General features: G+C 47.9%; 1 protein-coding gene across 3 annotated transcripts in view; it reads right to left on the reverse strand.

Annotated features, from left to right (window-relative positions):
• Positions 1–24,612, reverse strand: part of CEP89 (centrosomal protein 89) — a 131,710-nt gene that overhangs the window by 48,554 nt on the left and 58,544 nt on the right. For all 3 annotated transcript variants that reach the window (XM_048870771.2, XM_048870770.2, XM_048870772.2), the window contains 2 exons: positions 24,042–24,209; positions 22,364–22,505 (listed from right to left, as the gene is read on the reverse strand). In XM_048870771.2, coding sequence (XP_048726728.2) covers positions 22,364–22,505; positions 24,042–24,209 — 310 coding nt within the window. The remainder of the gene's footprint in view (positions 1–22,363; positions 22,506–24,041; positions 24,210–24,612) is intronic.

The raw sequence follows: 24,612 nt of genomic DNA on the forward strand, positions 1-24,612 counted from the left end.
AGGAATGATTTTTGAACGCTGCTAACACTGGATTATAGTTTACCACTACTACCCATAAAAAACTGTTTTAAATAATTTGTTACTACCCTTTTATGCTGCAATTTGATTTTTGTTTATCAGACTACTGGTTCTGATCCTACACACACACACTTAGCTTTATTGTTTGTACTTACAGGATTGGGGCCTTTGGGCAAATGCTGGGGGGGGCACTGTTTTCCCTTAGACCCCTCTGCACATTAATCTCTTCCTTTCTACTTGTGGGAATGGGACAAGCTTGTGGAAATGTAACTCTTTGGACCACTACACACACACATTCAACCACTGAAGGAAATCTGCAAAACCATTAACACAACCTCCAAACTACATTTGCTTTTCTGTAGCTCCTATTTGGCACTGTGGAATCCCACTTCATCAGCATTTCCAGGAGCAACTGCAGGTGGAGGAAGCCTGGGAAGCACAGCTCCAATGGAGCCACACTTTCTGAATCAGAAGTGAAAGCTAGGGATCCCAAAGCATAGAGGCACAGAGTTCTATTATTTCAGGGGGTAGTGAATTCAGCAGATAGTGAATCAGCAGGAAAACCCACCTTGTTTGTTCCATGGGTGAGCAAGGAGACCTGTCTGCATAATAGAACAATTTGAGGAGAACTTTGCAAGGGAAAGACAGTTACCTTTTTCGTAACTGGTGTTCTTCGAGATCTGTTACTCATGTATATTCCACAATAGGTGTGCGTGCTCGCCATGTGCACCGGTGCCAGAAGTTTTTCCCCTAGCAGTACCTGTAGGGGGGAGTAACCCCCCCCCGCAACCCCTGGAGTGCCACCTGCCTGACACGGTATAAGGGGGGCTGTGCTCCCCTCACCCTCAGTTCTTTCTTGCTAGACAACTCCAACACAGGGGAAGGAGGGTGGGATGTGGAATAGACATGAGCAACACATCTGGAAGAACACCAGTTAGAGGAAAAGGTAACTGTCTTTTCTTCTTCGAGTGATTGCTCATGTGTATTCCACAATAGGTGATTCCAAACTATATCTGTTGGAGGTGGGTAGGAGTTCCCAAGTTCCCAAGACGGAGTACCGCCCTGCTGAACCCGGCATCATCCCTGGCCTGGGAGATGATGGGATAGTGCGAGGTGAACGTGTGAACTGAAGACCACGTGGTGGCCCTACAAATGTCCTGGGTGCGGACATGGACCACGAAGGCAACCGACGACGCCTGCGCCCGAGTCGAGTGTGCCCTCACAATGGGCGGCAGGGGAACCCCCACAGCTCATAACAGGAACGGATGCACAAAGTGATCCACTTAGAAAGCTGCTGAGTGGAAATCGGCTGGCCCCTTGCGCGCTCAGCCAAGGCGACAAACAGTTGCGAAGACTTTCTGAACGGCTTGGTCTGCTCGAGGTAGAAAGCCAGAGCTCGCCTCATGTCGAGCGTGTGGAGACGGCGTTCCTCACTAGTCGCGAGGCTTGGGGCAGAAAAATGTCCTGACCCAGGTGGTAGGCAGAGACCACCTTCAGGAAGAAGCGAGATGTGGGCAGAGCTGGACCTTGTCCTTATGAAAAACCATATATGGCAGTTTGGAGGCTAGGGCCCTGAGCTCCAAGACCCGCCTGGCCGACATGATAGCTACCAGGAAGTCCACCTTCCATAAGAGGTGAGACCAGGAACATGTGGCCAGTGGTTCAAACGGGGCCGCCGTGAGATGAGCCAGCACCAGATTTAGGTCCCATTGTGGAACCAGGGGCTTGGAATATGGGTAGAGACGGTCCAAACCCTTAAGGAACCAGCCAGTCATAGCACAGGAAAACACAGTGTGCCCTTGCACCAGGGGATGAAAGGCCGATATGGCTGCCAAGCATACCCTGACTGACGAGGGCGCCAGTCCCTGGGCCGTCAGGTGGAGGAAGTAATCAAGGCAAAGCTGGATCGGGGTGGCCGTCGGGGAAACACCTGGCCTGCCGCCCACCTCAAAAACAGAGACCACTTCGCCATGTAGGAGCCGTGAGTGGAGGGCCGTCTACTTTTGAGGAGGACACGCTGAACCTGTTCTGAGCATGTCCTTTCCTCGCCACCTAGCCGCTGAGCAGCCATGCCATGAGGTCAAGCATTGCTGGGTTGGGATGGAGGAGGCGACCCTGGTCCTGAGAGAACAGGTCTGGGCGGAGTGGCAACTGCCATGACGGAGTAACCGCCAGCCCCAAGAGGGTCCCGTACCAGTGTTGACTGTGCCACACCAGGGAAACGAGGAGGACCCTGGCTTTGTCAGTCTTTATTTTCTCCAGGACCTTGCTGATCAGAGGGAACGGGGAAAGGCATAGAGGAGCTGGCCTGATGAGGACAGGGTAAAGGCATCAGAGATAGCGCCCCTCCCTAGGCCCCCCTGGAGCAGAACCGGGGGCATTGTTGGTTCTGCCTGGTCACAAATAGGTTCACCTGGGGAGTACCCCGTCTTTGAAAGAGCTGGTGAGCCACTTCCAGGTGTAGAGACCACTCGTGCTGAGAAGAAAAATTCCTGCTGAAGCGATCCGCCCTGATGTTCCGGCCGCCTGGCAGGTGGAAGGCTTTTAGGTAGATGTTGTTGTGGGCTATACAGAAGTCCCACAGACTGAGGGCTTCGTGGCAAAGGATTGGACCCCACCTTGCCTGTTGATATAGAACATCGAGGCCGTGGTGTCCGTGAGGACCCGACTACCTTGCCCTCTAGGTGTGAGTGGAAGGCCATACACGCCACTCGCACGGCCCTGAGTTCCTTGACGTTTATATGAAGGAGTAGGTCTTGCAGAGACCACAGGCCTTGCACCTGAAAGTTCCCCATATGGGCCCCCCAACCCAGGTCCGACACGTCGGACACCAGCTCCAACAATGGGGCCCTGTCCCTGAACGGGACACCTTGGAGCATGTTGTTTGGGGCAGACCAGCACCACAGGGAGGTGATCACCGAGTTCAGCACAGTGAGGACTTTGTCCATTCTGTCCATGGCCTTGGAGAACTGCAAAGCCAGCCAGAGCTGGAGGGGCCTCATTCTGAGTCCGGCGTGATGGACCACATATGTGCATGCAGACATGTGATCCAGCAGTTGCAAGCAAGCCCTGGCTGTCGTCACCGGGAACCTTGTGACCGAGTCGATGAGCCTTTTCAGGGTCTCGAACTTGTCTGGTGGGGGAGAGAGGCTCTGGCCGACGTTGCATCCAGTTATAACATTCATAAACCAGTCGGAGAACACTTCAATCTCTCTGGTCACGCAATCACAGACTTGAAGGTCGCTATCTTAAAACAAAAAAAACTTCAAATCCAGACTCCAGCGAGAAACTGCTGAATTGGAATTCATTTGCAAATTGGATACTATTAATTTAGGCTTAAATAGAGACTGGGAGTGGCTAAGTCATTATGCAAGGTAGCCTGTTTCCTCTTGTTTTTTCCTACCCCCCCCCCCCAGATGTTCTGGTTTAACTTGGATTTAAACTTGGAGAGGTCAGTTTAGATGAGCTATTACCAGCAGGAGAGTGAGTTTGTGTGTGTATGGGGGTAGGGGGGGATGTGAGAAAACCTGGATCTATGCAGGAAATAGCCCGACTTGATTATGTAAAGAGTTGTCACTTTGGATGGGCTAGCACCAGCAGGAGAGTGAATTTGTGTGGGGGGATGGAGGGTGAGAAAACCCGGCTTTGTGCTGGAAATGGCCCACCTGTTGATCACTTTAGATAAGCTATTACCAGCAGGACAGTGGGGTGGGAGGAGGTATTGTTTCATATTCTCTGTGTGTATATAAAGTCTGCTACAGTTTCCACGGTATACATCTGATGAAGTGAGCTGTAGCTCACGAAAGCTCATGCTCAAATAAATTGGTTAGTCTCTAAGGTGCCACAAGTACTCCTTTTCTTTTTGCGAATACAGACTAACACGGCTGTTCCTCTGAAACCTATAAACTCTGTGTGTTGAACCAGGACAAACGTGGACTTGGCGTTGTTTATCAACAGGCCCAGGGCAGTAAATGTGGACAGGAGGAGCGCCACATCATCCCTCACCTGTGACCGGGTGGTGCCTTTGACTAGCCAGTTGTCCAGATATGGGAATATTTGGACCCCCAGAGATTGAGGTAGGCCGTTACCACCGCCATACACTCTGTAAAGACCCTGGGGGCAGTGGACAGACCAAAAGGTAGGACTATGAATTGGTAGTGACTCTGTCCCACCAGGAAACTGAGGAAGCGTCTGTGCCCCTCGAATATGTGGATGTGGAAGTACGCATCCTGTAGATCGAGGGCAGCGTACCAGTCCCTGGGATCCAGGGAGGGGATGATGGAGGCCAGGGAAACCCATGCGGAACTTGAGTTTCACCATGTAGTTGTTTAGGCCTCGCAGGATAAGGAAATTATCCTTTGGGATAAGGAAATACCAGGAGTAATATTCCTTGCCCAGGAACGACTTGCGCACTGTGTCTGTAGCTCCTAGGTCCAGGAGCCGCCCCACCTCCTGCTCAAGCAGAGCCTCCTGAGCAGGGTCCCCCAGGAGGGACGGGGACAGAGGGCAGTTGGGCAGGGAGGAGGTAAATTGAAGGGTGTAACCTTGGGAGATGGTGTTGAGGACCCATCAGTCTGAGGTGAGCTGCGACCATTCTGGGAGAAAAGCACACAACCAACTGGAGAAAAGAAGCTCTATTGGGGGAAGGTCCCTGCTGAGAACTGGCAGGGTACCCCCGAGCGTCCCGTCAAAAACACCTTTTGCCCGCCTGCCTGCCCTTAGAAGACCCAGGCTGGGGGGCAGGCTGGGACTGCCGTTGCGTTGCAAGAGCTTTCTATAATCCCGCTGCTTTTTGTGGGTGGTCTCATACTTTGGGAGGGCAGCCTGGGTGGGAGCCTGCTGCGGCTTGAACTTGGGTTTTGCCAGAGGAGGGACATAGAGGCCCAAGGTCTGGAGGGCTGTGCGGGAGTCTTTCATGCCATGCAGCCTTGTATCTGTTTCCTTTGCAAACAGAGCCTTCCTATCAAAAGGGAGATCCTGCATGGAAGACTGAGCTTTGCAGGAGAGCCCAGAGAGCAGAAGCCATCACGCCCATCTCATGGACACCGCTGAGGCCATGGACCGTGCCCGCCGCATCTGAAGCGGCCTGCAGGGATGCCCTTGCGGCTGCTGCCCCTTCCTCCACAAGCACCTAAAACTCGTTATTGCACTCCCGGAGGGAGTCCTCAAACTTGGACTCGTAAGGTTAAACTCGTAGCAACCCAGGAGAGCCTGATGGTTTGCTACTTGTAGTTGAAAGCTTGATGATGAATAAATTTTTGTTCCGAAAGTATCCAACCTCCGAGAGTCTTTGTTCTTGGGGGTCGGGGCTGGTTACCCCTGCCGCTCCCTGTGGTTGACCGACTCGACCACCAGGGAGTTGGACGCTGGGTGGGTATACAGATACTCGTGTCCCTTCGTGGGTACAAAGTACTTGTACTCCGCCTTTTTAGAGATGGGAGTCAATGAGGCTGGTGTTTGCCACAGGGCATTTGAAATTCAGCAAGGCCACCCTGTCCAGTGCTGAAGGGGATAGCAGATTGAACAGGGAGTCTGAGGGCTCTTCCATCTCCTCAGCCTGGAGGTGGAGGCTCGCTGCCACCCTTTTTAGGAGGTCTTGGTGGGCCCAGTAGGCCTCCTGCGGGATGGAGGGGGTTGGGGCCACAATCAGCTCCTCCGGACGTGGCGAGGCTGGTGCAATGCTTTGGGTGTTGTCCGGCACCGGAGGATCCACCACCTGGTCGGACTCCAGGCACAGTACCGAGGACACAAGTCCCCCTGACCTTTTTTCTGGCGGTTGAAAGATGGACGCCAACGGTGCTTCCGAGGCCCCAGCCACCGAGCGAGCCCCCACCGGAGGCTGCGCTGGAGGCCATGGTGCCCACTGGTACCGCTGGGCCGACCACGACGCTTGGTGCCATAGCACTTGCTGAGGCACTGGCGGGGCTGGTTGATCGGACTGGCTAGCTTGGCCTGTAGACGGGCAGCTGTAAGGGGAGGCCAGGCTGGCATATGATCTGCTGCTGCCTCTGGACCGTGAGTATCGGTGGTGCCGGGATCTACGTCTGCCACAGGACCAAGATCTCGACGTGGAGGAGCGGCACCGACAGTAGTAGCTGGTCTGCAAATGGCCTTGACGGGTAGACCCGCATTGGCGCGACATCGGTGATTGACGCACAGGGCTACAGTGCCTTGGCAGGGACTTGGAACGGGAGTCCGAGCAGGAACAGCATCGACAATTGTGCCGCAACCAACTGCGATATCTCCTGCAAGACAAGGACCGTTGGCAACGTCCGCCACGGTCCCGTCAGTATTTGCTTTGCGAAGATGAGCGGTGCCAGGACTCCCGGTTGGACAGCACCCATCCAGTCTGGCCGGCGTCAAGGGCGATCCACATGGACTGAGCCCTGAACAGTCGCTGGGCGGTGAGCGGTGTCGGGAACGTTCCCTCAACCGAGACAGTTACCAGGCTGGTGGCAACTGCGGTGATCCCAGCAGTGCCTTGCCTCTGAAGCATGGGGCCGACATAGGCGGAGCTCCGACATGGACATGATGTCCCTGGTTGCCTGGAGGGCTTCAGGCGTAGATGGCATCCGGACATCTGGAGAGGCCTGCTCCAAAGGGGCTGAGCTACTCCACTCAATGTGAGTAGGAGGCCTAGAGCCTGATGGGGATTGAGGACTACCTGACATGGGCCTAGCCTCTGTCCCAGACTTCCCTCAGTGCCGCTACAAAGAGGGAGTCTTTCTGGTCCTCTTGGCATGCCCCGTGGATGGGGAACGGTGCCGACTGGATGATGGTGCTGGAGGGTCTCCGCGTACCAACGCTGCGGTGCCAGGTACCAGTTCGGAGTGGTGTGCCGGGGTCGGGGCCAGCGCCAACTACATCAGGATGGCCCGGACCCTAATGTCCCTTTCTTTTTTGGTCCGGGGCTTGAAAGACTTGCAGATCTTGCATCTTTTGCTGATACGGGTTTCTCCCACGCAGCGCAGACAATCCACGTGCAGGTCACTCCTTGGCATAGAGCACCTACAAGAGCCGCACGACTTAAAGCCTGGGGCGTGGGGCATGCCCCGGCCTGGGCTCAATGACTAACTAAACTAACTGAATTAGCTAACTGACTACAGGTACTACTGAACAAACGAAGAGTTCTGGGGACGAGCTGCAGCAAAGCTGGAGCTGAGCGGTTCCGACACACGTTCACTGGCAGCAAGAAGGAACTCAGGGTGAGGGGAGCACAGCCCCCCTTATACCGTGCCAGGCAGGTGCCGCTCCAGGAGTCGCAGGGGGGTGCCCCCCTCTATGGGTACTGCTAGGGGAAAAACTTCCAGCACCAGTGCACATGGTGAGCACGCACACCTATTGTGGAATACACGTGAGCAATCACTCGAAGAAGAACCTTTTCCTCTCCTCAAAGGCTCTTCCATGGGAAGGAGCAATAGGGATCAAACAAATATTTATTGATTTCGAGAAGACTGCTTTCCTATTAACTGTTTGAATTACTCTCATGTCAAATGTGATAAAACTTCAGAAATTGTTTAGTATGGGCATTTTTCCTGCAACTCAAAGTATGATAAATATTGAAACGCTAATTTTTTATGAAAGTGCCTGTAGGACAAAAAAATTGAATTACTGTAACCAAAGTAATATTTGTATGTGTAAATAAAATCTCCTTTAATTTCACACATACAATTCCACTGGCCACTTAAATTAACTATTGTTTAAAAAAAGTTACTGTTTGTTAGAAATATAATAGTATGCTATTTTAGCAACATAAAAGTTTCTATCCAGACTTAGACTCAAATCAACTTTTCTATAGCGAATGTCATTGTCAGTTTTTGCTGCAGGCACGGAATTGTTCTTTAATTGTAACTGTAACTTTAATTCTTCAATTTATTAAGAAAATAAATTTCCAATGCTTGTTGTTAAAATGTCAGCAGAACTTACAAGTGACCCAAAACGGGGCGGGGAATGACAGTTATGTGCATTTCATTATGTAGGAAGAGGTGTGGAAGGTTGCAAAAGGCTCTAGCAACTGTGAGAAGGCATCTTGAGAACTACCAGAGGAAGTAGCATCAAGCAACTAATCATCTGCCCTAAGGCCGCTCTCATGTAGGACTCCACCTTGTGACCTCATATTGTTTAATGTCCATAGCTGGGGTCCTGTCACCAAGAATACTTTAACCCCAGTGCCCAGTAATCTAAGAAGGGGCCTTTCCGGGCACTTTGTCCGTGTAGAGTTGTAGTTGTCTTGAAGGGTTGTGGAATGTGAGACAGTCTCGGGGGGACAACAACGACTGTTACTGACCTTTTGTAACTGTTGTTCTTTGAAATGTGGTGTTCATATCCATTCTATGCTAGGTGTGCGTTCACCGTGTGCACTGTTGCCCGAGATTTTTCCCTTAGTGGTATCCACTGGGCTGGCTGTAGTGCCCTCTGAAGTCATGCGCATATTCACTGGTATAAGGGGTGCTGCCGGCCCCGCACCCTCTCAGTTCCTTCTGGCCGGTAGCTCCGACAGAAGAGTAGGAGGGTGGGTGGATGAAATGGACATGAGCCACATGTCTAAGAACAAAAGTTACAAAAGGTTTGTAACCATTTTTTCTTCGAGTGCTTGCTCACGTCCATTCCATGCTAGGGGATTCATAAGCAGAACTCCAGGAGGTGGGCTCGAAGTTCATTGATGTGCTGCCTGCAACACTGCTCTTCCGAAACTGGCACTGTCACAGGCCTGTGGGGTGATGGTGTAGTGGGACGCAAAAGTATGAACGGACTACCAGGCTGAGGCTCTGCAGATGTCCCATATTGTTACCTGCACAAGGAACGCCACTGATGAAGCCTAGGTTCTTGTGGAATGTGTAGTAAAGATTGCCAGAGGCAGAACATTCATGTGCTTGTAGCAAGCTCGTATACCAGCGGTTATCCAGGATGAAATTCTTAGGGTTGACACAGGAAGCCCTCTCATCCTTACCACCACTGCTACAAACAGTTGTGTGGACTTATGGAAGGGCTTAATTCTCTCAGTATAAAAGGCAAGAGCCCGCCTAACATCCAATGTATGAAGCTGACGATCCTCTAAGTTTTGTGAGGCTTTGGGAAAAAGACAGGTAGAAAAATGACCTGGTTGTTGTGGAACTGTGACATGATCTTTGGTAGGAAGGCTGGATGGGGGTGCAGTTGGACCTTGTCCTTGAACACCATGTAAGGTGGTTCTGACATAATGGCCTTGATCTCAGAGACCCTTCTGGCCAAGGTGATTGCCAATCGAAAGACCTTCCAGGTGGGAAGCAGTAGGGAGCATGATACTAACAACTCAAAGGGAGGCCCAGTGAGCCTCGACAGGACCAGGTTTAAGTCCTGGGGGAGTTGGTTCGCAAACCTGAGAATAGTCCTTCCAGCCCTTAGAGAAGCTGGACCGTCCTCTCGTGAGAGAACACTAATCTGCCATTCATTGGAGGGTGGAAGGTTGAGAGGGCTGCCACATGAACTTTAATAGATGAGAGTCCCAGACCTTGCTGTTTTAGGGGGAGCAAATAGTCCAAGACAGACTAAAGAGAAGAACGGGATGGAGAGAGCGCCTGTTCGGAGGCCCAGCAAGTGAAATGTTTACATGTAGCCAAGTAGGTAGCCCTGGTGGAAGACTTTCTACTACCTAGCAAGTCCTGTCAAACCTGTTCTGAGCAGGCCAACAGGGCCATTTCAGATGGGGGAAGGGCAACTTTAACCATGATTCAAGGGGCTACTTAGGCATCTGAAAATGCTAGGTTTTTTTGCAGATAACTTGGAAAACAGCCGACAGGAGCACTGTATCTAATTCCTATATAAAGAAAGAAAAAATACTCAAACACCAATTAAAGACACATTTTAAAGTTTATATGTAAGTTTAGAACAATCAGTAGATAATAAAACAAGATAGTGCCAATCCCAAGCCTTGAGGTGTCAGTTTTGGAGCCTTGACACAGATATCGGATACACAAGTTTGGATGTTAGCAGCATGGATCTATACGAACAAATGTTGGCAGCCAAATCTTACAAATTGTTCAGACTGGCTTGGGTTTATGTTCACTGAAGGACTTATACAATAATTACAATAAATACAAAGGATTAAGTTGGAAGGAGGTTTCTAGTGTGTTGCTATAAGAGAGTAAACATCACTGCTGTGAAATTCACAGATGGTACTCAAGCTTGTGAGTGTCTGCTGAACCCCTCATAAATGTGTAAGTAAAACTACAACAGGGGATATGAATACTTACCTGCTGGAAGAGAAGGAGATTCAGTAGACTGCTGCAAAATGGCTGCTTGAGGGCAGCAGTTGAGGGGCAGCAGCTCCTCAAAAAGTATACTGGGAAAAGGTCCTAGAAAAGTGCAACCCCACTCAGGAGATTTGGTAAAATCCAGGCATTCACAGAGGAATCAGTGTTTCTGTGTCACAGCCTATGGAACTGACCCAAAGTCCCGTGTAGGCAAAAGAAAGATTTCCACAGACTAGTGGGACTAAATGGCCAAACTGGAGTAGTGCTATTCACTAAAAAAAATCAGAAAGTTGGAAAAAAACTGTGAAAGTTCTAAGTGTAATTTAAACAATATTTGTGGTGGTAATAACACATGCTCGTTTCTTCACAGCAGGAAAAGATTACAGGTGGTCTACTCTGCAGTGCTGCTCTTCCAGCCTGAAACTTCCAAAGCTGGGCTGTCTGTGAGGATAATTATCCCCTGAATGTGCCTAGGCCAGCATCGCTCTCCCACACCAGAGCAGCCTCCTATCTACTGGTGTCACAAAGGGCTTGCCTTACAAGCAAAAGGCCTTTTTTAACATGTCCACATGTGAAGGTGAGGGACAGATCAAGATGAAGTTGCAGTGGGGAGGTTTAGGTTGGATATTAGGAAAAACTTTTTCACTAGGAGGGTGGTGAAACACTGGAATGCGTTACCTAGGGAGGTAGTGGAATCTCCTTCCTTTGAGGTTTTTAAGGTCAGGCTTGACAAAGCCCTGGCTGGGATGATTTAGTTGGGGATTGGTCCTGCTTTGAGCACGGAGTTGAACTAGATGATCTCCTGAGGTCCCTTCCAACCCTGATATTCTATGAAATCTGCAGCATCTTCCACCCTAAGCACAAAGCTTGAGAGCTTCCTTCCTCCCACCACTTCCTGACACTGAAACTTGTCACCAGATAATCTGTGGTGTACTGCCTTCAGTCATCAGTGAAGTAAGAATACTGACAAGTTCTATAGAGTTTTTCCCTTTCTACTAACCACCTGTTTTTCCTGGGTTAAATTTGAGCCAGCTACTTTTAATCTCCGATCATCTCTTCCAGGAATTAGGAAATCTATGTAACAAGGAGTTAGGTTGGAAAGAAGAGTAGTTGTACTGAGTAAATCACTGGTTCTCCACTTGTAAGGTAACTCCCTTCTCTTCATGTGTCAGTATAATAATGCCTGCATCTGTAATTTTCACTCAATGCATCTGAAGTGGCTTTTTTTTACCCACAAAAGCTTATGTTCAAATAAATCTGTTAGTATTTAAGGTGCCACCGGATTCCTCGCTATTAGGATGGTCGCCTTCTGCAACTGGTATGCTAAATATCATGGTTAGAATCATAGAATATCAGAGTTGGAAGGGACCTCTGGAGGTCTAGTCCAACCCCCTGCCCAGAGCAGGACCAATCCCCAACTAAATCATCCCAGCCAGGGCTTTGTCAAGCCTAACCTTAAAAACTTCTAAGGAAGGGGATTCTACCACCTCCCTAGGTAAAGCATTCCAGTGTTTCACCACCCTCCTAGTGAAAAAGTTTTTCCTAATATCCAACCTAAATCTCCCCCACTGCAACTTGAAACCATTACTCCTTGTCCTGTCATCTGCTATCACTGAGAATAGTCCAGATCCATTCTCTTTGGATCCACCTTTCAGGTAGTTAAAAGCAGCTATCAAATCTCCCCTCATTCTTCTCTTCTGTAGACTAAACAATCCCAGTTCCTCAGCCTCTCCTCATAAGTCACGTGTTCCAGACCCCTAATCATTTTTGTTGCCCTTCGCTGGACTATCTCCAATTTATCCACATCCTTCTTGTAGCGTGGGGCTCAAAACTGGACACAGTACTCCAGATGAGGCCTCACCAATGTCGAATAGAGGGGAACGATCACGTCCCTCGATCTGCTGGCAATGCCCCTACTTATACACTCCAAAATGCCATTGGCCTTCTTGGCAACAAGGGCACACTGCTGACTCATATCCAGCTTCTCGTCCACTGTCACCCCTAGGTCCTTCTCTGCAGAGCCGCTGCCTAGCCATTCGGTCCCTAGTCTGTAGCTGTGCATGGGATTCTTCCGTCCTAAGTGCAGGACTCTGCACTTGTCCTTGTTGAACCTCATCAGATTTCTTTTGGCCCAATCCTCCAATTCGTCTAGGTCCCTCTGTATCCTATCCCTACCCTCCAGCATATCTACCACTCCTCCCAGTTTAGTGTCATGCGCAAACTTGCTAAGGGTGCAATCCACACCATCCTCCAGATCATTAATGAAGATATTGAACAAAACCGGCCCCAGGACCGACCCTTGGGGCACTCCGCTAGATACCGGCTGCCAACTAGACATGGAGCCATTGATCACTACCCGTTGAGCCCGACAATCTAGCCAACTTTCTACCCACCTTGTAGTGCATCCATCCAGCCCATACTTCTTTAACTTGCTGACAAGAATACTGTGGGAGACTGTGTCAAAAGCTTTGCTAAAGTCATCCACAGAACCAGTTCATCCACAGAACCAGTTTCCCTTCCCTTTCATCCACAGAACCAGTTATCACAGAAGGCACTTAGATTAGTCAGGCATGACTTTCCCTTGGTGAATCCATGCTGACTGTTCCTGATCACTTTCCTCTCATTTAAGTGCTTCAGAATTGATTCCTTGAGGACATGCTCCATGATTTTTCTGGGGACTGAGGTGAGGCTGACTGGCCTGTAGTTCCCAGGATCCTCTTTCTTCCCTTTTTTAAAGATGGGCACTACATTAGCCTTTTTCCAGTTGTCCGGGACTTCCCCCGATCGCCATGAGTTTTCAAAGATAATGGCCAATGGCTCTGCAATCACATCCGCCAATTCCTTTAGCACTCTCGGATGCAACTCGTCTGGCCCCATGGACTTGTGCACATCCAGCTTTTCTAAACAGTCCCAAACCACTTCTTTCTCCACAAAGGCCTGGCCACCTCCTCCCCACGCTGTGCTGCCCAGTGCAGTAGTCTGGGAGCTGACCTTGTTCGTGAAGACAGAGGCAAAAAAAGCATTGAGTACATTAGCTTTTTCCACATCCTCTGTCACTAGGTTGCCTCCCTCATTCTGTAAGGGGCCCACACTTTCCTTGGCTTTCTTCTTGTTGCCAACATACCTGAAGAAACCCTTCTTGTTACTCTTAACATCTCTCCATTGTGGTGATCACTGGAATTCTATTGGCTTTATTAGTGAGCATAATAGCTTTGGCTTACTGGATGAAGAGAACTGTTCAAAGACTACAAGAAACTGGCACGCAAAGTCAAATAAAGCCCTTGTTAATTATATCCAGGAGGCAAGCCCAAGCTTATCAGGTCTGAGTATTGGACTCCTGAAATAGTAATGACAGCTTTGGTAAAAGCGTCATTAAGGAGGGGACTGTAAGGATAAGGCCTTTGTCTGCAGCCATATTCTAAGGCCTTGGTCTGCAGTCAGATTAAAAGAGCAGCCAAGCAGCAGCCATTAGCTAAGAAGCAAGAAGTCACATCCTCACATGCCATCTAAATTCCATTAAAACAATGTAATATCATGCTGTTAAGAAGGAGACCCTGTTCTAATGGCACCCACTATCACCAGATAAAGAAACAGATCTTAAGATGATAAAAGAAAACTTAGTTTGATAGCATTCTGTCTGTCAAGAAATCACTTATCAATAGTTGTGGTTGTGAAATCCTCATTTCTTTGTTTTGTCATTATGGTCCCCACTTCCCTATTGTTGACCTTTATAGTCTCTGTCTGGTTCTTTAATTGTTTCTGTTTACTGTATAATTAATTTTGCTAGGTGTAAGTTAATTAGGGTAGTGGGATATAATTGGTTAAAGAATTTTGTTACAGTATGTTAGGATTGGTTAGTAACATTTTTGCATAATGATTGGTTAAGGTATAGCTAAACAGGACTCAAATTTCACTATATAAACTGGGGTTCAAAAGGCAGTTCTTTGGGAACCAACTCCAGAAAACAGCCCCAACATCAGAGCTGCCAGACCTCAACACTCTGCCAATGACACCGTGCAGAAACTGGAGTCCCCCAGATGGACCTGATCCTGACTGGCCATCAAGAAAAGTTCATCTGTCTTTCTGGGAGTGGGGAGCACTGTATGTGTACTGTGTGCAGTCTGTTTTTGGTGATAGTCAATAAATAGAGATTATGGAGTATATTACTGTGTAAGACTCTTTCACTGGTAAAAGGTCCTGCAAATCTGCAGAAGTAGTATACAGCTGGAGCCCTACATATTAGGAAAGGGTGTGGGTACTTAAATTGACCAGGTTAGTTACCCAATCCATAGGGCTCAGGGTGTAAGGGTAGGTGCTTTTCGCCTGCAGCCCTAAAAATTGGAAAAGGTGGGGGTACCTAAATTAACTGGGTTACGCCTGGAGCCCTACAGACTGGGAAAAGGTGGGGTGCCCTAATGTGTTGCAGGTAACACGTAGGACCCAACGATCTGAAATTATGAACCATCATGCAGGGCTGAAGAGCAACAGAGTCTGAAAATAAAAGGGGAGACAGATTTGAGATGGTGACTGGTACTGTGCCCTCGGGCACACCTTCAAAAGGCTTGCATGGGCCCGATGGAGTATCTCTGAGACCCTGGCTGGCAGGCTGACGTGGACGGGAGAGGTTGGCGCCATTTGTAACCTCTCCCTTTTCTCTTGTAAGGCTCCTGTTTAGGAGGTGCAGAGAACCAAGGAGACTGTTAGGGCCTGAACTGCTTCCTAGAAGCTGATGGGGTATAAAGACCTAAGGAGTGCAGGGTGGCCCTTGAGTCCTTCAGGACATGCAGCCTCATGTCTGTCTGCTCCAAAAAAAGAGCAGCCTTCAAAGGGGAGGTCCTGGACAGATTGTTGGACCTCATCTGGAAGTCCGGAGGACTGGAGCCAAGAACCAATTCATGGTGATGGTGGAGGCCATTGTCCTGGCTGCGCAGTCGGCCGCATCCAGAGCCACCTGGTTGGAGGTCCTGACTAAACTGCCGCCTCGATTCATAGAATCATAGAATATCAGGGTTGGAAGGGACCTCAGGAGGTCATCTAGTCCAACCCCCTGCTCAAAGCAGGACCAATCCCTAATTAAATCATCCCAGCCAGGGCTTTGTCAAGCCTGACCTCAAAAACTTCTAAGGAAGGAGATTCTACCACCTCCCTAGGTAACGCATTCCAGTGTTTCACCACCCTCCTAGTGAAAAAGTTTTTCCTAATATCCAACCTAAACCTCCCCCATTGCAACTTGAGACCATTACTCCTTGTCCTGTCCTCTTCTACCACTGAGAATAGTCTAGAACCATCCTCTCTGGAACCACCTCTCAGGCAGTTGAAAGCAGCTATCAAATCCCCCCTCATTCTTCTCTTCTGCAGACTAAACCATCCCAGTTCCTCAGCCTCTCCTCATAAGTCATGTATTCCAGACCCCTAATAATTTTTGTTGCCCTTCACTGGACTCTCTCCAATTTATCCACATCCTTCTTGTAGTGTGAGGCCCAAAACTGGACACAGTACTCCAGATGAGGCCTCACCAATGTCGAATAGAGGGGAACGATCACGTCCCTTGATCTGCTGGCAATGCCCCTACTTATACATCCCAAAATGCCATTGGCCTTCTTGGCAACAAGGGCACACTGCTGACTCATATCCAGCTTCTCGTCCACTGTCACCCCTAGGTCCTTTTCCGCAGAACTGCTGCCTAGCCATTCGGTCCCTAGTCTGTAGCTGTGCATTGGGTTCTTCCGTCCTAAGTGCAGGACCCTGCACTTATCCTTATTGAACCTCATCAGATTTCTTTTGGCCCAATCCTCCAATTCGTCTAGGTCCCTCTGTATCCTATCCCTAACCTCCAGCGTATCTACCACTCCTCCCAGTTTAGTGTCATGCGCAAACTTGCTAAGGGTGCAATCCACACCATCCTCCAGATCATTAATGAAGATATTGAACAAAACCGGCCCCAGGACCGACCCTTGGGGCACTCCGCTAGATACCGGCTGCCAACTAGACATGGAGCCATTGATCACTACCCGTTGAGCCCGACAATCTAGCCAACTTTCTACCCACCTTGTAGTGCATCCATCCAGCCCATACTTCTTTAACTTGCTGACAAGAATACTGTGGGAGACCGTGTCAAAAGCTTTGCTAAAGTCAAGGAATAACAAGTCCACTGCTTTCCCTTCATCCACAGAACCAGTAATCTCATCATAGAAGGCGATTAGATTAGTCAGGCATGACCTTCTCTTGGTGAATCCATGCTGACTGTTCTTGATCACTTTCCTCTCATGTAAGTGCTTCAGGATTGATTCTTTGAGGACCTGCTCCATGATTTTTCCGGGGACTGAGGTGAGGCTGACTGGCCTGTAGTTCCCAGGATCCTCCTTCTTCCCTTTTTTAAAGATTGGCACTACATTAGCCTTTTTCCAGTCATCTGGGACTTCCCCCGTTCGCCACGAGTTTTCAAAGATAATGGCCAATGGCTCTGCAATCACAGCCGCCAATTCCTTTAGCACTCTCGGATGCAACTCGTCCGGCCCCATGGACTTGTGCACATCCAGCTTTTCTAAACAGTCCCAAACCACTTCTTTCTCCACAAAGGCCTGGCCACCTCCTCCCCATGCTGTGCTGCCCAGTGCAGTAGTCTGGGAGCTGACCTTGTTCGTGAAGACAGAGGCAAAAAAAGCATTGAGTACATTAGCTTTTTCCACATCCTCTGTCACTAGGTTGCCTCCCTCATTCAGTAAGGGGCCCACACTTTCCTTGGCTTTCTTCTTGTTGCCAACATACCTGAAGAAACCCTTCTTGTTACTCTTAACATCTCTCGCCAGCTGCAGCTCCAGGTGCGATTTGGCCCTCCTGATTTCATTCCTACATGCCCGAGCAATATTTTTATACTCTTCCCTGGTCATATGTCCAACCTTCCACTTCTTGTAAGCTTCTTTTTTATGTTTAAGATCCGCTAGGATTTCACCGTTAAGCCAAGCTGGTCGCCTGCCATATTTACTATTCTTTCGACACATTGGGATGGTTTGTCCCTGTAACCTCAACAGGGATTCCTTGAAATACAGCCAGCTCTCCTGGACTCCTTTCCCCTTCATGTTAGTCCCCCACGGGATCCTACCCATCTGTTCCCTGAGGGAGTCAAAGTCTGCTTTCCTGAAATCCAGGGTCCGTATCCTGCTGCTTACCTTTCTTCCCTGTGTCAGGATCCTGAACTCAACCAACTCATGGTCACTGCCTCCCAGATTCCCATCCACTTTTGCTTCCCGTACTAATTCTTCCCGGTTTGTGAGCAGCAGGTCAAGAAAAGCTCCCCCCCAGTTGGCTCCTCTACAACTTGCACCAGGAAATTGTCCCCTACGCTTTCCAAAAACTTCCTGGATTGTCTATGCACGGCTGTATTGCTCTCCCAGCAGATATCAGGAAAATTAAAGTCACCCATGAGAACCAGGGCGTGCGATCTACTAGCTTCTGCGAGCTGCCGGAAGAAAGCCTCATCCACCTCATCCCCCTGGTCCGGTGGTCTATAGCAGACTCCCACCACTACATCACTCTTGTTGCTCACACTTCTAAACTTAATCCAGAGACACTCAGGTTTTTCTGCAGTTTCGTACCGGAGCTCTGAGCAGTCATACTGCTCCCTTACACGTATAGTGCTACTCCCCCACCTTTTCTGCCCTGCCTGTCCTTCCTGAACAGTTTATAACCATCTATGACAGTACTCCAGTACTGTCATGGGGCAGTGAGTCTTTTTAAATTTTACACAAGGAGTCCCAAAGATTAAAATCATATCTCCCCGGCAATGCCTGCTGGTTGGCGATACATAGCTGAAGGCTACCCACTGAATAAACTTTCCCTCCAAAAGATCGAGTCTCTTTGCGTCTTTGTTTCAGGGTAGCACTCCACTGGCTCTGCATTTCCCACTCATTCGCTACAGTGACCACCAGGTATTCGAACTCGTTCGCCAGTACATAGTACTTTTTCTCTGCCCTCTTCGAGGTGGAGGGCAGAGAAGGAGTTTTCCACAGGGCTTTGACTGCTCCCATCATCGCCTCATTGATGGGCAAGGCCATGTTGGAGGGTGCTGACATCCAGGATGTCAATCAAGCTGTTTGCTGACTCTTTGAGCTCTTCATTCTCTAGACCCAGGTTTGCCATGACCCATTTGAGAAGGTCCTGCTGAGCCCTGAAGTCATCCTGCAGAAGCACGCTACTGGGCCTGCGATAGCCTTGTCAGGGGAGAAGGAGGCTTACACCAGAGGTGGGGTTCCTTCCTCCTCTTCCACTTCACAACCACTGGAGTCATCTCCTGGATGCTGGCACTGGGATCCAGAGTCAGTATCCAGTGCCGAGTAGGAAGGAGCGATAGTCTGCTTCTCCAAAGCTTCCATATAGAGCCATGCACAGATACAAAATTTGTATCTGCATCCGATCCGCAAAAATCATCCACGGATATAAAGCTGATATCTGCAGATTTCCAGAGCTCTACGAATAAAAGCAGTGGAAGGAGGGGCCCAGCACTGCGGGAAATCCCCAGGGTTGCAGTATGGCCACTGCATCAGCTGGAGGCCTACCAGCACCAAAGTCCAGTGGCACATAGGCTGGGTACTGGTGATGTGCCCTGGGTGGAGCGAAAGATTTTCCTTAGGACTCTTCTTCAGAGTCTTCTCTCAGGGACCATCCTGGATCCGTACCCAGTTCTGCCTCCGCATAGTGCCAGGATTCTGTGAGCTGCCAAAGAGTCCATGACCGTGTTGCCAGGATCATGGTAGGCTTACCCTAGAGGGAGCCAGAAGTGCCTGGGAAGGAGCCCTACGCTTCCAGTCGCCTGGGCTGGCGAGTGCCCCCTTGGAGTCAATGGGATTGGAAGAGAGAAGAGGTTCTTCACTACCTTGAAAGCCTCCAGGGCCAAGGGGACCGTCGGACTGCTGGCACCACAGCAGCTTCCAGGTTCAGCAGAGGGTCTCACACTGGACTCAATGCTCTAGGCGGAGTTGACGGTGCCATCTCTGGCTCAGGGGAGGAAGAATGGCACACTGGCCTCTCCCCGCTTGTCCCTCTTCTGCATCAGCAAGCACCCTCTCTAGGTGCGCCGCTGCTTGTGCTTCTTCCTTGGCACCAGAAATGGAGAATGGTGCCAGAAAGAACATGGCACCAAGGAAATGCTTCGCACAGATGTCAAAGTGCTTGGCACCAATTCAGAGCAGCTCTGCTCTGAGACAGGTCAGAGAGCTGTCAGCCTCCATGAGGAAAGCCTTCAGCTGAATGTCCCAGTCTTCTTTTTTTCTTCTTTTTGTGTGCAAGGTCTGAAGTCCCTGCAGATCTGGCACTTGTCCTTTACTTGGGTTTCCCCCAGACACTTTAAGCAGCTGACTTGTGGGTCACTCACTGGCACATGTTTGCCACAAGAAGGCCTGAGAACCCTGGGGCAAAGAGTCCCTTGATGACGGGTTAACTAGTCACACTACTATATACATTAACAATAAGAACTATATACACTAACTATGAACAGAGAAGAGTCCAACCACTGCTAAAGAAGCCTTGTCACAGCAAAAAGGATCATTCCAGCAACTGTCATGGGCAGTAAGAAGGAACGGAGAGGATACTGGGCCAATGGCACCCCTTACACCAGCACATACGCGCACAGTTCCAGAGGGCACTAGAGCTGGCCCAAAGGATACCACTAAGGGAAAAATCTCCAGAAACAGTGCATGTGGCATGCAAACACCTACCATAGAATGGACATGAGCAAGTACTCAAAGAATATCTTGGTCCCAATTCATAAAGAACATTTTAGAGTACAATCAGAACTTAATTCTGTTGTAAAGTAAATGGAGTAAAAGAAACAAAAGGAATGATGTATTCACAGTAGTCTTTGTTGCATATCAGGTGCACTGCTGCAAATCATAACTAGTGTGTTGCAATGTCAGAGGTTGTGTCAGTTTTATTGCAGCAGTAATCTAGCTCAGAGGTGGCTAGGCCATTTCTGAACAGAAGGGGCAGAGTTTCATGGCCAAACTGAAAATGAAAGGGAGTGTTCTTGTTGGAATTGCACATACTCCCTCATGGGATGCACCAACAGTGTGAGCTGCACTGCCAGCACAACCTGTGAATGTGAATGGGCGGAGTCAGTCTCTAAGAACTCTGGCTAAAGGTTAATTTCCCTATCATTGTGGCAATCTCCATATCCAGGAGTAGAAACAAGTCCAGCATGACACTGAGAATTGTCACCAGATAATCTGTGGTGTGCTGCCTTCAGTCATCAGTGAAGTAAGAATACTGACAAGTTCCATAGTGTTTTTCCCTTTCTACTAACCACCTGTTTTTCCTGGGTTAAATTTGAGCCAGCTATTTTTAATCTCTGATCATCTCTTCCAGGAATTAGGAAATCTATGTAATAAGGAATTAGGTTTGGATAGAAAAGTAGTTGTACTGACTAAATCGGCTCGGATGACTGTCATTTTAGTTCTCTTTATTCGGCTGATGTTATGTTCTTTACTTTCGGAATCAAAATCATCAAGGGTTCTCCATGACCATTAGAGTCCTAATGCTCATCAAGTTTTCAGTGTTTTCAGGGTCTTGCCCATAGCTGGACTATACAGGCCACCTGGACACAGGTCATCTACAGTTCCATATTAGTTTTTATTAATTTCACAGATGGTTCTTTGAAAAATATAGTTTCTTTAACACTGCCTCAAAGTTAAAACACGTTAAATCCAATTAAGAGGGAAGAGAGGAGGTTTGGATGAATTTTTGATTTTTCTAAACTGAGCACATACAAATGAGCACAAATTTGTGCTACTTTAAAAGCAAATAGATAGTGAAATGCATAACTGTCTATTTTCACAAGCAAATATGCTGCAGGTGTACAGTTGCATGCACATTTTGTGGGTTCATCTCCAAGTGCACAGTTTACATAACTGGGCACATCAGGTCCTTGACTGGACTAATTCAACTCTCTCTAACTGTATACTATTACAGTATCCCACTCTCGCACTAATTAGATCTGTTATATTATTTCTAATCATGGTCCCTGGGTTTATTACAGTTGCTTTTAAACATTGATCTATAAAATCTCTTTTTTTGCTATCTATCCAGGTGCTCAAATCTGTTTACATATCTAAATCAGTGGTCTCCAACCTTTTTAAGCCCAAGATCACCTTTTGAATATAAGGGCAACCCAGGATCTACCCCGCCCCTTCCCCAAGGTCCTGCCCTGCTCACTCCATTCCCCTCTCCCTCCATCACTCGCTCGCCCCCCACCCTCACTCACTTTCACCGGGTTGGGGTTTGGGAGGGGGTGTGGACTCTGGGCTGGAGCCGAGGAGTTTGCAGTGTGGGAGGGGGCTCCGAGCTGGGGCAGGGGGTTGGGGTGCAACAGGGAGTGAGGGGTAAAAGCTCTGGGAGGGACCTTGGATGCTGGATGGGGCTCTGGGCTGGGGCAGAGAGTTGGGCTGCAGGAGGGGGTACAGAATGCTGGCTCTGGGAAGGGGTTCGGGATGCTGGCTCTAAGAGCGGGCTCAGGGCTGGGACAGGGGCTTTGAGTGCAGGAGGGGGTATGGGGTGCTGGCTCCGGGAGGGGGCTTGGGGCTGGGGTGTGGCCTCCCGCCAGGCGGCACTTACCTTGGGCAGCTCCTGGTCGATGGCACAGCAAGACTAAGGCAGGCTCCCTACCTGCCCCGCCCCACGCCGCTCCCAGAAAGGGTCAATGTACCCCTGCCCCCAGGGTGGGGGGAGAGGCACGTGGCACCATGCGCTGCCTCTCTCCGCCCCCTCAGCTCCCATTGGCCACAGTTCTCCGTTCCCGGCCAATGGGAGCTGCGGGGGGAGGTGCTTGCAGGCAGGAGCAGAGCATGGACACCCCTCCCCCCTGGGGGCATGGTGACCACTTCCAGGAGCAGCGTAGCCTGGGGCCAGGGCAGGCAGGGAGCCTGCCTTAGCGGCAGCCCCGCTACACCACTGGAGATCACGATCAATTGGGAGAGTCTCTAGGATCGACCAGTCAATCGCGATTGACAGGTTGGTGACCATTGATCTAAACCATTACATTTTGAAATATAAATCCTCATTGTTAGTTGCTTTCTTTTTTCATAATAAAATAAGGAAATATGAAATACCCCTCAAGAACTTACCAAATGTATAAGATGGTCACGTTCCTGACTTATATTCTCTGCCAAGCTAATAAGATTTGCTAAATACTGATGAGCTGCCACTTCCTTTTCCATTGCTTCTCCCAACTGCTGTTTCAGAAGACCTATTTTCTTCTGTGATCTCCTACAAAATATAAAGATAAAAACAGGAAAATCTTATTTTTAAGCACTAAATTACTGTATAGCAATTTAAAAACATTGTTTTTGGGCATATATTAGCTTTTAAACTGTACTGTCTTACGAGTCAAATCACATGTAAGGAAAGATTCTGAAACGATGATTTTAAATATAAAAGGTCAATAATCTAACCTTAGTACATTAGAAAAACATCTTACATCCTCTTTGTCAGTTTACAGGAAGACCAAACCTCTTTATCCTCTAATTTTTGGCTGTTTTGTTTCAAGCAATGAGTACTACTGAACTATCTGAATGACTAGCAAATACTGTGAAAACTTTCTTACATAATACATGGATATAAAAAGATGCTCCAGGTATTATAAATATTTTAAAAAATTCTTGTTCACTGAAATAGCTTTATCTCATGGGTATCATACAAAAGAAGTTTGTTGAGCATGGAACAATAAACTCTTTCATAACACTGAATAATTTACCAGGCTTTATTATTCATTAACTCATCATATGCAATCTGACAATTTATCTACTTTTATCAAAGACCTAAAAAATAATCAAATATTTTTTCAGATATGAACTTGCTCAGGAATCCAGGGATACCGCAAGCATCATGGCCTGTGACCATCTTGTATTCTTTCCTGATTTGATGGAGCAGGTGATCATAACAAATAATCATTCCAAGAAATGTCTTGTGATCCATGATAGCTAGAAATTCATGCTGCACACCATGCAATACAAGGGTATTCTAGCGTTCTAATAATTACAGCACTTTTTTTTTAGCTGATGGTTCAAAAAAAAAAATCAACATTTCAAAATAATAATATTCAGATTATACTTTTGCATGTTCTGTTGTGCTTGCAAAAAGCATCACGGCATATGACCCAGCAAATCCGAACCATACTTTGTCTTGCATATTTTTCCTAAATTCATTTGTTCACATCTTGGAGATTTTATTTTCCTACGTTCTCTGACATTCTGTCCAGTCCATTACATACAGTCAGCCACAGTGGTCTACTATAAGTTGACGACACACATATACTTTTGTTATTTTTTTCATAGTTCTGCATAATACATGCTACACTGCAGTAGGTACTTAAATTCTATGACAATATTCCTTTTTTCTTGTGCAATGTTTGAATATTGGGCTTAATTTCTAGCTTCACAATATGCCTACAATTACTGTGATTGCTTACCTGAATCAGATAATTGGCTAATTATACTTTTCACATGCATTTTCCAGGTGCAGTCATGATAATTGTGCGTGAAAATTATATATTACAATTATTTGGCTAACATATTAAACGTCAGGCCTCTATAGGTAATACAGAAGTTAAATCATATTTCACTGGAAAGGCACACAAATTTTAGAGAATATACTTAATTGGCAGCAATAAGACTTCATGTGTCTGGAGTGGGCTGTAGGGGTTGTGGGCCAAGAATATTTTTTCAGTGAGATATTACTTTCTTTTAAAATATTAGTGTCGTGGAAGGAGATATCCAACTGAAGCAGAAAAGGAAATAGATAAACCTATTTGTCTTTTGTGCCATTTTCAGCTCTTCTTCCAGGATCTTGTTGTCAGCAACTAGGTCATTTTTCTCTAAGAGTAGGCTCTTTTTCTGTGCTTGCAATGATGCTAGTCTTTCCATTAGATCTTCCAGCTCAGCACTTTGCTTTTCCTGTTCCTGTTGCAACTGACTGCAGAAAAAGACAATATAAAATGGGTATCAAAGATCTACTTCACTGAGAAAATGGACAAGTTACATATTTGACAGTATATTATTGTTTTAGCTTACGTTTTACTTAGGTGTCAAAGATACAGATGTTAAAAACTATGCTATAAGTACATATGGCCAACAAAGCATAATGCCAATACAATTATTCAATGAAAATAGGTGTACTGGCAACCCTGCTCTAAATTGGATTTCTATGTATGCTATATAGTCAAAATGTATCCTTTTCTTGGTATTTGGTTTTACTGGTAACTCAAATAACCGCCACTAAAACTGCATGACCAGCAGTGCAGAAAGCGTGTCAATGGATTACTCGCAAAGGTAAAAACGTGCTATGACAAGAGATTAATACATTTCCCTCACACCTA

Source organism: Caretta caretta, chromosome 12, assembly GCF_965140235.1.
Source record: "Caretta caretta isolate rCarCar2 chromosome 12, rCarCar1.hap1, whole genome shotgun sequence".
Taxonomy (NCBI): domain Eukaryota; kingdom Metazoa; phylum Chordata; order Testudines; family Cheloniidae; genus Caretta; species Caretta caretta.